Below are 13809 nucleotides of genomic sequence, written 5' to 3' on the forward strand. Positions count from 1 at the left end.
GCAAGAGCGGATATGTCAGCTTTAATCCACTGAATATGGCGTGAGAATAACTGTTGAGAATGTAAAGACATAACTGTGTCAACTCTGTGTCCAGATGTGCACAAAATAACACTCTATTCAAGACAGAATTACGCATGTTCACATGAAGGAATTTTACAAAAGGGAAGACTTTAAACATGTGATTCCTTTCCCGACTGCATCCCCCAAGTAAATCTAAAAGCCTCAGAAGTGCCTCAATCTTCCTGAAATCATGCATGGTTGAACATTTGAAATGAGCTCGCACATCACCCCCAGGCACTGATTCAGACTTGATTGGGGCAAGGCAAGCTGCAAGTGCTTATTTATACAACTACGTCATTTGGAGGTTGTCCAAAGGGAGGAAGGAGACTGAAAAGATTACAGAGGAGAAACTACAGAGTGAGAATTTCATTAACCACATTCCATTAATTTAATAAGTTGATTCCAGGCTCATCAACAAGTTGTCTGGTGCACATACAGTGTGTATGGCATGTGTTAAAGAAGCTGACTAGATAGGTTAGATGTTTGAGAAGTAGGGGGAAAAAATCAAAGGACTCCACCAACAATCTATATAATTATCATCATCTGCTGCTTTTCCTCCCTGGCAAAGAAACACTCCATCCATTTGTAGCAATCGCCCGGGGGAACGTTACATCAAAACTAATCATAACGATTAAAATCAGCTTCTCTGCGAGAGGGAGGCAATAGGCAAGTTGGAGGCAGGAGGAGTGAGGGTGTTGTAAATGCAGAAAAAAAAAAAAAAAGATTTCTATATTTGATTTTATAAAAACATAAACTCAACAAAGACTGAGGAACTGCTGCTGTGATCTCTTCCTTTGCTCGGAGTTTTATTCTGAAGATTGGTTTAGACTGGGGCAGAGACATGAGCTAATTGTATCCTGATCTTTGCCTTGAGGGGTTTCAGAGCCCTGGAGCAAGTATTCTCTGTATTTTGTTCTGTCTACCTTAGCCAAGCTATTGCATTTCTCACTGGTGTAGGAAGAGAAGCAGATCGTGGGCCAAATCGGAGGCAAAAGGTGCACAAAAGAGATACTTTATGCCGCTCTATGTTTCAGGTAAGCGGAGATTTATTTGGTTTGCTATTATTTCCGTGGCTGGATGGACTGGGACATTGAGGCGCAGCAGCTTTTACGCATGTGCCAAGCGATTCGAGCGGTACAGTTCTTAAAAAATATTTAACCACTTCCTGGCTATTGTTCCGTAGTTACTGTACAAATGTATGCTCGTGGCTACAATATACGAGGCTTTAGTACATCTGGGCTAAACGAACAGCGGATTAGACTGCGATCTTGTCGAGCAAACACTCTACTTGTCCACCGTGTGAATTCGCTCCTGGCGCGTTTCAGCTCCGAACACATCACGGTCTCCGTGTCGCTGTTGCTTTTATATAACTTGCTCATAACTTACTCAGACCTGCGTTTTGTCGTTTCAATGAAGACTTTTTGAAGTCGGGTTTTTGTCGTGAAATAGTTCTATTTCCTGGCTGCCCCAGATCTTCTAATGAAAGACGCCATTGTGGAGTAATTTTGCCGCGGGCGTTTTTGTGTATTCTGTAAGACAGGATGTACCTTTTCCACACGTCAATGCAGAATCTGTGAACCATTTAATGCCACCTTTAATATGAGCCGTTGCCGTGTTAAGAGAATCATATTTATGTAAACGAAGACAAAGATAGGAGCGAATTTTGTCCTCTCCTTTCCTCTGTTGGTTCCCTGACCGCGCCGTGCGTAATCAACTCCAGAGTCCGAATGCGAATCAGCAAATGTAGTTTACTAAGTGATAATGGAAACCCATTCTGCGTATAGGATCATGTATTGTTTATATAAATATCTACTAATGCTCATAAAGTTTATACTTTATACTAATTTTATTTTACACCCTGAACAAAAAACAGATTTGATACTTAAATATTCCTCACTGCACTGCAGGGAGGAGGATACTTTAAATGACATTTATTAAATGTAACATTATAAACAAAAACCCTCTAAGTTCTGGTCACCTGTACTGAAAGCCAATACCCGGTTTCACCAGTTTCAGAGGATGCATGAATAAACAGAATGAGACCGAGATGTTGTCAGGACTGATCACTTGATGGCGCTGTACTAACAAAACCACACTACTTCCCTGTACATACAGCATCTGTACATCTGTTTCCCAGTCAAATTAGACTTAACCAACAGATAGAAAACGAATATTTAAAAGGCAACTCAGTTAGCGCCCATTACATCTGTCAGACTACATCATCAGTTCCAGTTTAGAGGTGCTTTATTTGCTAAATTGGAACTCCATGGAGTTATTATATTTCATATTTTGGCTGTGCCACTCCTGTGCTCTGGGAAAGTTTGGTATTTGCCAGTGAACATGCACCACTGTCTCCAGTAGCCTGCAGCAACCCAGCACTGATCACACTTGTCTGTGATGTCATGCTGATGTGCTGCTCTACAAAGAATAATGTTTAAGTAGGCAAGTACTTGTTATAATACTCAGGGAAAAATTATGTGTTTCTCATTGCTAAAAAAAACTGCTATGAAATGAAACAGGCCTGGGTGTAAAATATGAAACTCTGTGTCAGTTCAGTTTGCCTTTAAGTCATTGTTAGCGGGGCTTGAGTTCTATAACATTGCCGATTCTGGATTCTCAACCACTGATTGGATAACCATGATCTGGAGGTCAAAAAGTTGTTTATCCAGAAAATCACATTTCTTCTAGCTCTCAAGCAGGTCAGCGAGGTCTCTTTGCTCTGGTAACTTTTTTATCTGCAACCTCTTCATCCGTTCACTGAAGTATTTTTTGTATTTGTCACCATAAACTTACAAAGCTCCTGCTGCTACTGAGAAATATGCTTTTAAGAAATACAAGTCAGTTTGAAGTTGTGACTTGTGAGGTTGGCATGATGCAAACCACGAACAACATTATCTCTGTACTCATCAAACAAACACACACACACACACACACACAAAATGGTATTGCTTGGGAGCTGTGAATTTATAATTTGTAATGTCGATTTTTAAAACACAAAGTCATGTACACCTGACCAGGCAACCAGCCTACAATATTTACTCAGGCCATTCTTTTAGGGCAGTCTTTCTACCTGTTATTTTTCTGCCTTTACAGCCGGCAGTGAAGTTAACCCAAAGTCTGTGTGTGGACATTTGAAACAAATGGCCGTGGGCAACAAAGCAGAGACAACCCATCCAGATTATGTAAATACCAGTCTGCCTGCCTCGAACTGAATGTTAATGCTCTGATCTGAAATGCTAATTGTGTCTTGTGCGATATGTCGAAACACTGAAGAGCTGCATTGTGGGATGGAAAATTGAAAGCTAGTTTGTTGCTGATGTCGATCCCAACAGGCCCTTTGATTACAACTGAAAGGTTGCTTGCTAAGTTTTCTGGAGTATTTGTGGGTGAGCTTACTGCATTAGCTTATTGTAAACACAGCCTTTATGTTTGTTCCTTGAGATGTAAAGAAGATGTTAAAATGATGATTTTGCATAAAAGGCTTGAAAGACTTGAGACCAGTGATGGAAAACAAGAGGAGAAACTGGAGCACCCCTAGTACTCCGGGCTTTGATGCACTGTGCCTGTTTTAGATTTGTTTGTGCATATTGTGGTGCAACAAGATTACACGAGCTGGGTAAACGAACAAATTCCCTAAACACATACGTTTCGACTTGTTTCACAAAGGCTGGAAGGTTTGGGAACACATCTACAAACACACCCGCATGGGAGACTATTGTAGCACTAAATTTGTGCCAAATTCAAAATGGCAACAGGTAGGAAAAGTGTGCTCATGTGGAAGGTCTGCTGTGCACATCTGGAGATGATGGCGGACACATGAGGATCAATGATCGGGCCGCCATCACACGCTTTTACTGATGGTCCGTGAGGACATGTGACCTTTGATCTGTCCTTGAAATGAAAGCGTAAAAATACAGAAATGCCATGTGGACCATCAGTCTGACAAAAGGTCCAAATGTAGGCTTACACTTACTTTGAACAAGTCAGAGTGATTTTGTGATATAAGAGCTCATTCCCACAACCCGCTACCCTCTTCCACCTCCCACCCACCCAACCATCCGTTCCCTTTCACTCTCTCTTCTCTCTCCCCTGCAATTTTCCATAATGCCTTACAGATTTTACACTCAATCCACCTTTGCGATGACAAGGCTTTGAGGAAATCCAATTCCACCAAGCTGTTTTCAGAACTTACTCTCCACAGGCACACAGTCGCTCTCACACTCACTCAAACACACACACACACACACACACCACCATCTTCACAAATTAGTCAGGGAACAAATTACCTGCATTCTGAGTGTGATCCCACGCACTTTGCCGGCTGCCTTACACAGGTCCCCTTTTGAAGAGCAGCCATGTGATTTCTCTCTCTTTTGCCCTGCAGGCCCCTTTGCCTTCTGCGAGGGATTCTGGAGTTGAATTTTAAAACTATGTATGGCTGCTGCCTGCGCTTATCAGCGCGTGCACAAGCGGCATGCAAATCAGACCAGGATCACACACCGCATTGGAGGCCTACACTCAAAGGCAAGCTTAATTGCTAATTGGGTATCTAGGTGTGAAACTCACACTGCCAATGAGAAGCAGGAATGTGGATGTTTTAAGGCCAGTGGTTGAACTAATTAATTTTAATCTGAATGTTATTAAAATTTGTGGATTCCCTGCATTTTCTATGAAAAAAAAAACAGCCCAGGAGAGTGCTGTGGCAGTACTTTTAACAGCAATTGGACATGTTGTGGTCTGGTTTTATACTCCATGAAGTCATTAGTGTGGTGGTTTTGCAATGCCGATGTGATCATCGGAGGTGGTGTTGTACACGCTGCAGTCATCATACAGTAACTCTGATATTTGTCAGGAATATAACAAACAAAAAACTGATCAAGGAGATATTTCATTTGTTATTGTCTTCCCTTAGGGACAGCTCTTTTGGAAGGGATGTGATGTGGTTCTTGAGCTCTGATGTTCCTTTTTGCACATAAAGGGCACTTAAGTTATTTATATTCTGACCAAATAAGAAAAATGCACTTAAACACTGCATCTGAGCAACTGAAAATGCTATTAGTGGTTGCTTTTGTGTGACTGGAAAGATCATCATCAGTCAGGTGCTTATGAGTGATGTGTGTGTTTGTGGGTGGAGGGTGTTAAAGGGCCATTTTTGTCCAGGTGGATGAGTGGGTTGGTCACCAATTGCGGTTCTTTCACCGTACTTTGGACTTTGCGGGTCTGTGGTGTTAAAGGGGCTAGAGCTTCTGCTCAAAACTGCTGCTGAACAATGGGCAGCGACACCAGGAGGAGAAAGACTGTTCGAAAAGGGCAAAGGCCAAGCTGTGACAGGTCCACATGTGCGCGTCACATAACCAGAAGATCGGGGTTTTTTTTTTTTGGTTAGACAGGTTTTGTTTTATTCTGAAAATGCGACACAGATACCTGCCGCTGAAACAGCGACAGCCCAAAAGAGCCGCAGGCGCCACAATGCTAATGTTGTCGGGGGCTTTGACTTCTCCCAGCCATTGCAAAGAAGCTGCTCCGTGTGACAGCCACGGCGCCGCTCTTCCCCCGGTGTTCACTACCCCAGCTTTTCACGCCTCTTCACGATTTGGCCACGAAGTGTCTTGAGGGGGGTAAAAAAAAAGAAAAACGACCGCGTCCTATCTGTTAACCTTAAAGTGCGCGTTGTATAATGGACGAAACGGACATCATGGACTTAACGCATCAGAAAGCGAGAAAGCGACCGCGTCCAATCAGTTCCGTGGATGACTCCGTGCATGCTTCCCTCAAACGGCTCCCGATCCGAGGAGCGGAGTGCAGGGAGCCCTCACTCATGTTCGCAGTCAGAGGAGAGCCTGTTCCCGCAGCATCTCTTAAGCAAAATGACCACTCGGTGACTTCCTCTCCAACCACAGTGATGCCGGCGCAGGTAAACGCGTAAAGTCCGATGTTGTGTGGTAGAAAGAAACAAATAAAGGAGACATTACTGTAAGAACGGGGGGTCGAACTGTCACTTTTGCTAGAGGAGCGAGCCACTTGTGTTTTATTGTATGCAGTGTTTGAATACATTGTCTTCCTGCTGTCCTTAAATGTGGAGTGCGCACTATTGTCACGTTATTGGAACATCACGCACGCACTCTGTTGCTGCTTTAATTTGCTATTAAACCTGTTTTGATCCTTTTCAGAAGATGTTTTTATATATATATCTAACTGTATTCTAACCCTCTGTGATTGAGATCTTGACACTAGTATTTTCTCCCATCTTCACTCAGGGTGTGAAACTTTTGTGGGGTATGAAGTAATTTTCTTCTGAGAGCTTAACAGAAATTGTCTGCTAATGGTGTTTGTAGGTTAACAGGAGACAATTTTTCCAAATCCTATTACAGTATTCAAATCAAGAGTCATTATTGCTCATTTCCAAGACTATGAGATTGATGCTCCAAATTAATTTGGTTTTGGAGATTATGGCCCACAGGAGTGGATGCGTGTGGATTGTGGCAACATTCAGGTCAAGGTCAGGCTGCTCTAACTTGCAGAGAAGCAAATCTTTCACTCCTGACTGTGGAATTGTGTTATGTTGCAGAAATATTAAGATAGTTGTGTTTAAGGACTTTAATTAAAATGTTCTAAATCTTAACTATCCCTTGTGGTTTAATGGTGTATTTTTCATCTTTAATAGCACATCAAGATCGGCAGAAGAAAAACTGAATTGAATACTGATCTTCCTATCAGTCTCTCCGACCTGTGTCATAATATTTTCTTGTGTTTTACAGGATAATCGCTCCAGCATGTCCAGGCCCATGATCACACGGTCACCGGTGTCTCCCTTGAGTAACCAGGGCATCCCAACACCTGCACAGCTCACCAAGTCCAATGCCCCTGTGCACATTGATGTGGGTGGACACATGTACACCAGCAGTCTGGCCACATTAACAAAATTCCCAGAATCCCGGTGAGTCCATTCTACCATTCATCTGTATTAAGTGTTTGATGGAGATAAAGTTAGTTTTTTTTGGCCGTGTTTTGTTTGTGTCTTGTATTTAGTCTTAAAACAAGGAAGAAGATTCAGTGTCATATAGGGAGTATATTTCTGTTCAAGCCAGATGTGTTTATCAGCATCAGAATGTCATCCTGTTTAATGTTTAATGTCATCCTGTGACATTAAACAGTCAAATGTCACATCTCATCAAATCACAAAACAATTTCACGGATGCACTTGGCGGAGAGAAACTGCATATATGAAATGTTTACTCCTTTTATCCCAAAAAATCTGCAGTATCAGTTGCTTTTGGATTTATAAGGTGATATCACAAACATTTTTCCTTGTGAAGTGAAGCCCACAGTTATTTTGAGCAGTAAACAATTTGTAGGAGCTTCAAGTACCGAATGCAGTGCACAGACAAAAGCAACTTGGTTATTCTGACAGATGTCACAGCAGCAGTAAAGGGCCAAAGGGCATGGGGCCATCTGGAGGCTGGGAGGCCGCACTGTCGCTCGAAGCCTGGGCCTGAGGGTGACTGGCACCCAGCCTCAGGCAACCTACTACCAGCTGGCCCTGACCTTTTCAAACCACCTCTGCTTTTAATCTTTTTCTTTCTTCTTGTCTTTCTTCATGCTTGATTTGTGCGTTGAGTTCAGTAATGTGTGCATGTCTCTGCGAATGTGTGAAAAACATTTCAGAGCTTTGAGAAAATTAGTGAGTCACATCCCTTTGCACATGCTCTTGTTTTACTGTATCGTTTCTGCCTCTCTCTATCTTTTTTTTATTCCTTGTCTCCCACTATTCTAGGTGCAAGAAACAGAAGCATTAGCTCAAGAGTAGTATATAGATAATGAACTGAATAGGAACTTTTGCATGCAGAAATCAAGAAATGCAAGATTGTTAATGTTGACATGTTGTCCCCTGTGCCTCCTTCCTTCCCTCCCTTTCTGCCAAACCCACCACCCTCCCCTCTCTGTGGGTAGAATTGGTCGTCTCTTTGATGGCACAGAGCCTATAGTCCTGGACAGCCTGAAGCAGCACTACTTCATTGACAGGGATGGACACATGTTCCGCTACATCCTCAACTTCCTCAGGACGTCCAAGCTTCTCATCCCAGAAGACTTCAAAGTGAGTGGATGTCCATCCCAGACACTGTAAATTCCCATCAGCCAGTCAGCAGTCCTACAACTCAGCACACACACAATGAATGCTAAGGCCGTGGAATGCCTTTGGTCACTGGTCCTCCTTGAATTGCGCAAAACGGTTCCCATGCTGGAGACCAAATATCAGGGCAAACAAAGCTCGATCATAATGCTTTTACTCATCACAAGATGCAATTTGGTCGCCTCAAGCTATTGGTAGCCAAAGATTCTTATGAGATATGTAAGGAAAACAATAAGGTAGCATGAAAACAAATAAATAAATCAGCATTGCATGTGCGCTCTGTGTTCCTTTATGTGCCAAGTGTCCATCCAGGGTGAGTCTCACTGTATGTGACACATTAGCATTCCTTCTTTTTTTTTTTTACTCATATGTGTCATTTAGTCAGTAATTACTTAACTTGCCCTGGGAGAAAACAAATAACCGCATTATCTGATGGACTGTCCACAGTGTGACTCAATCAGTGGAAAGTATGTCAGCTAAAATAAGCAAAGACAAAAGACAGGCTCAAGTTCAGGCTAAGGCCATGTTCACATTGGGTAGATTTTGAGAGGAGCATGAGAAAACTTGATTGTGGTGCGATTCAGGCCCTGCAGTCCTGCGAGTAAAGGATCTGCTCCTCTACTCCACGCAACCCTGTGTTGCACGTCGCACTACATCTCCTCTACTTTGCTATGGTTTATTGCTCGTTCATGTAGAACAGTGGTTTTCAAACTTCTTTGTTATTTCTTTTTTTGGTTTGGATCCACATTAGAAAGAAAATCACAGCCTTAAACTGATTAGCCTATTGTGTTTGGTTATTTTGCTCTCTAGAATAGCATGATGTATTGCATGCTGCATTTAGGCTACCAGCTTCCCCCAGTTCAGTTCAGTCTACCTTTAAAATACAGGGAAAGTATCTTTGTACAATATATATATAATGTGTTTTTGTGGGGTTGCTTGAGGAAATTCTTGAGCTTTATGTAAAAAACAAACTAAAGAACTAATATTATGGGCTATTATCTGTAAATAAAAACATTCTAGACAACTAAAATGCATATTCTACACATTAGTTTAATAATACTGACACAACTCAAAGTATTTTGGAAAGTTTTCTGCTATTTATAATCGTTCCATTGCTGACCTCATGACCCAGCATGAGTCACATAATGTTCTCATTGTTATTTTGTAATTTTATACAGTATGCAACATTTTAATAGTCTGTAAACCTTTAAACCCTTAGAGTGTTTTTGTTTGGTAAATATATCCTGTTATCCACTGTGTTGATATTTAAACTTGGTCAAGCATCAAAAATCACTAGATTCATATTAGACTACATTGAGATTACATTAAATGTAATCCTTTTAAAGTATTATTTGAGCATATTTGCCTTTAATAGATAGGAGAAAGTAAAGCCCCAAGCTTGTTCTTTAAAGAACATTGGCATTGGCATTTATGATAAGACTTGGTACTTATCCTGGTAAGATCAAACTTGCATAAAAAGAACCACCATATCAAGCAACACATTTAAAACAATATACAGTATTTGGCATGTTTTTCAAAATTCTAATTTTAAATTATTATGGCTGATTCTCACTCATTTCTTTTTGCTCTGTCCTAAGATGTAAATGCCCTTTTGTCCCATCTACTACAGGACTACAGTCTGCTGTACGAGGAGGCGCGATACTTCCAGCTGCAGCCCATGCTTGCTGAGCTGGAGCGTTGGCGCCAGGACCAGGAACTGAGCCGGGTGTCACGCCCCTGTGAGTGTTTGGTAGTGCGTGTTGCACCTGACCTGGGCGAGAGGATCACGCTCAGCGGTGACAAGGCCCTGATTGAAGACGTATTTCCGGAAATCGGTGACGTCATGTGCAACTCTGTCAATGCTGGCTGGAACCATGACTCCACGCACGTCATCCGCTTCCCTCTTAATGGGTACTGCCACCTCAACTCTGTCCAGGTAATGGAACAGCTGGCTCCTGTGGGTATATTGCCATTTATACTTAGCGTTTTATTCAGCATTCTTTAATAAGTTAGATAAAGTAATGTTCTGCTGTATTTTTCATTCAGTTGTATGCACAGGGAATTGACTGCGGTGATGATTTGTTCATTCAGCTTCATCTGCTGTTATACTGTATACTTTTTAGAATTTTACTGATGTCTGACTGACATCTTATCTTTTTTAATCTAATCGAATCACAAGAAGAGCCTTGCAGAAAAATGAGTTCTTTGATGACTTCATCAAAGTATCAATTTAACAAGCCATCATTACGCAAGTCTACCAACATCTTTACTTTTCTGTGATCTGACCGGAATAATGATTTCGACTTTGGCTCTGGAGCTAGTAGACGGTCAGCTTTAATATCATGCGTCCCTTTGCAGAACTCTTAGTATGGTCCTCACATCTCACCCAGTTGCCCACTATGTTCCATGCAGATGAGAAACCTTTACAATTAATTTCAAAAGTCCTTTCGATTGTGGGCAGTAGTAGGGGCAGTAAATGGGTTAATGGTGGATTTAAAGCCATTAAGTGAAGGAATGGCTGACACCTTGAAGTGTGGTGGAGAGTCAAATTAATGTGCAAACTGAGGGGAAACTGGCTGACAGTAAGAGGTACTTGTATAGACATACAATGATTTCCCTGAGTATCTTAGCGGGTTGTTGGATCAATGATCAGTTTAAAATAAAAAAATAAAGGCAAACAACTCAATATAACACATCAAAATCAGTAGAACATTTTTTGTGAGACTTCTTACCAAATAGTAGTTTAAGTTCTGCAGATCAACAAGACTCCATTACATTAATACCAGCAATTGCCGGGTGTTCTGGTAGTAGAATAGTAGTCTTATGGGGTTATTTTTGTTGATGAAAGACATCCTTTACTGTTGTCTTAATCAACACATTTAAGGTGTTGGGAGAGCTGTGATGTCATGGGGAATAAGACTATAACTAGAAGTCCAATTATTATCCAAAGATGGATCTATAAATATGTTTCTGTGAAGAACTAAAGGCCAAGTGTACTCTTAATACTTGCTGTTACATGTATAATACTGGATAATACTGGATTTAATATTATCCTTACTTGGGCATAAAGGGGTTCTAGACAAAACCATACGTAAGACTGAAACAAGAAAGCTTAAATTCATCTTTTATATTCAGCATGTATTTGGCAATATTGTATTTACCTAATTATATATTGACATTCCACTAATTCATTGATAGTAATATCCTCAGATACACATCAATAAATGATGGAGGAGAGGCATATTTGAAAAGATTTCACAATGATTTGGACTGTGTCTCCATCTGAGGAAGTCAAATCTCCATCTCCCTCCCAAAAACACACAAACAAACCCGTCTCTGAAGTGTGTGAGTCGTGGAGAGCAAGCAAGAGAGTGAGCATGCTCTCTGGCAGGTTGTCCCCAGGCAGGGCCCATAATCCTGTTTGGTTATTAAAGCACGCCGGCGGTGGATGCTGTATCTGCGGCTAATGGAGGCAGGGCGGGGGTTTTGAGAGAAGGAAGGGGGGCAGAGAGAGCTGCCAGCAGTAGGGGGACCTTTGTAGTTTTGGCGGAGGCTTGGGCCTGGGGGCTGGGGGAGAAATGGGGAGAGGGGGTTTTGCTGAGCAGTCCACACTGAGCCAAGTGGCAGAGAGAAAGCCTCACTGCTCCCTGGGGCCTCTTCGATGGAATGTGATCCTACAGCCCCCCCGGACACGTCTGTAGATGTCTGCAAGGCTGCGAGATCAGGAACAGCTACACACACAGCTACACGCACACGTATACACCAGAAAACAATGAAAATGAGGCATGAGGCAAAATGAGAGGCTCTTGGTTTTGTGAAAGTCTTGTGAAAGTCTCATCCAAATTCCCGTCACAGGCCGTATGTTGCTGCAGCTTATTCCCAATGCTGTTTCCAATGCTAGACTTAGCACTAACTCGGCAGCATATAACTAGAGGAGTTTCAAATGACTCTGTGCTTTACAGCTTTGCAATCAACAAAAGGTTAGAGGTTACATTAATGTTTGAACATTGCAGCGTCTGTGTACTAGTAGACCTCCACGAAAGATGTATCGGGCATCCTTATTAGCAGGTTGACACTTAAAGATATATGAGCCAGCATTGCCTGTCACCAGAGTGCCCATAAAGGATTCTAAGATGCTTTTCCATTTATGATTGATGTATTGCCACTGACATCTTGCTCCTTCTAACCCATTCCTCCTTCCCCAGGTTCTAGAGCGTCTCCAACAGCGTGGGTTTGAGATCGCCGGCTCCTGTGGCGGAGGCGTCGACTCATCCCAATTCAGCGAATACGTCCTGAGGAGGGAACTGAGGAGGACGAGTCAGCGAGGATCCAATTCAAACAGGATAAAGCAAGAGCAGCTGGACTAGAAACCTCCCGAGCAGTAGGAGGTGCTAGACTTTTCTGTGGCAGCCAAACTCTTGATGCTGCAGAGCTCTGTGGACTCTGGTTTTTCTTCGTTTTCTTGTTGATGTTTTTGTTTTCTTAAACTTGAGAACCATCTAGAGAATAAAAATGAGGTGCAACAGGAGAATTTTTTGCCATAAGAAGATACAAGACATTTGATAAGTTTGAGATTGCAAGGACATTTGTGATTGTCTAGCCCCCATAAGCCAATTTAAAAAGGATTTATATACGCTGGATCCCCAAACAAAGTTTGTTTTAAAACTTAGAGCCTACATTAGGTTAAATATGATTTCTGTTATACCCATATAAATTAATAAGGCTTTTATTGCTGATGTAGTATGTTGCATAGCTTGTCAGCAGTGACTTGATTTTGTTGTCTCACTGGCAAATTGGCTAAGTCTGTTTTTATCCCTTGCTGTAAAAAGGTCACTAATGTGTTGCTTACAGTACAGAATGTCTCAGTTGTCATTAACAGTTAGTTTCAACAAAGCATCTTTTTTCACAATTAACATGATGTTGAATATTGTGATACCAATGAAGTGTTTTTTTGTTTGTTTTTTACTTTAATGGACGTTATTATATTGGATTATGCCATAACATATAGTTAACATTTGTATCATCAAAATTAAACATCAAACACCATTCTATACGCAGTAAAGAAATTAATTTAGTAAATTATTATGTCACACCATTTGCCTCACTGGGGAGTATGAACTACCGTCCCCCATGTGCTACATTGGGAATTATTTAATTGGATCATAATATTCCTCTGAGTCAAGACCTTTCAATTTTTTCATTGTATATGTGTTTGTGTTTTTTACATTGAATCTTTTTAAAGCAAATCTGTTGCCTCAGACATGACTGAACAGAATAAAGCTTATTGTACTACCCACTCCAAGATCACTTTTACTTGTAGCACATATTAATATGAAGTTGGATATAAAGTATTTCTAAGATTACTGACCCACCTACGCTCCCTAGATTTGAGTAAAGAGGAATGTAGCAAAAAATGTGAAATAAATCTCAACTAAAGTTGTCATGGTGTCTGTTTGCTATTTTTATGTTGCTGTAGAGACTGCTTTCACATTTCTGCCCAGCATTGCAATTCAAGCACAGTGGTTAAAAAGTAATTCCTTAAATGACTGCATCTACCTTTTAACATCCTGAATGTGTTCAAGAAGATTTCACATTATGTAGCGCTTTATAGCTCTCTA

General features: G+C 41.3%; 1 protein-coding gene across 2 annotated transcripts; it reads left to right on the forward strand.

Annotated features, from left to right (window-relative positions):
- The first annotated feature begins 815 nt into the window (after window positions 1-815).
- LOC118334243 (BTB/POZ domain-containing protein KCTD1) lies at window positions 816-13593 on the forward strand. 2 transcript variants are annotated; one of them, XM_035670085.1, is made up of 5 exons: window positions 816-1094; window positions 6819-6997; window positions 8011-8155; window positions 9822-10127; window positions 12397-13593. In XM_035670085.1, the coding sequence occupies exons 1-5, from the start codon at window positions 1086-1088 to the stop codon at window positions 12556-12558; spliced, it is 801 nt and encodes a 266-aa protein (XP_035525978.1). In that variant the 5' UTR covers window positions 816-1085; the 3' UTR covers window positions 12559-13593. The 2 variants fall into 2 exon arrangements, with proteins under 2 accessions (XP_035525978.1, XP_035525979.1); XM_035670086.1 differs by lacking the exon at window positions 816-1094 and adding an exon at window positions 5738-5974.
- Window positions 13594-13809: the final 216 nt, after the last annotated feature.

This window comes from Morone saxatilis, unplaced genomic scaffold (assembly GCF_004916995.1).
Source record: "Morone saxatilis isolate NCDOM2014 unplaced genomic scaffold, NCSU_SB_2.0 Contig23, whole genome shotgun sequence".
In the NCBI taxonomy this organism is placed as follows: Eukaryota; Metazoa; Chordata; class Actinopteri; family Moronidae; genus Morone; species Morone saxatilis.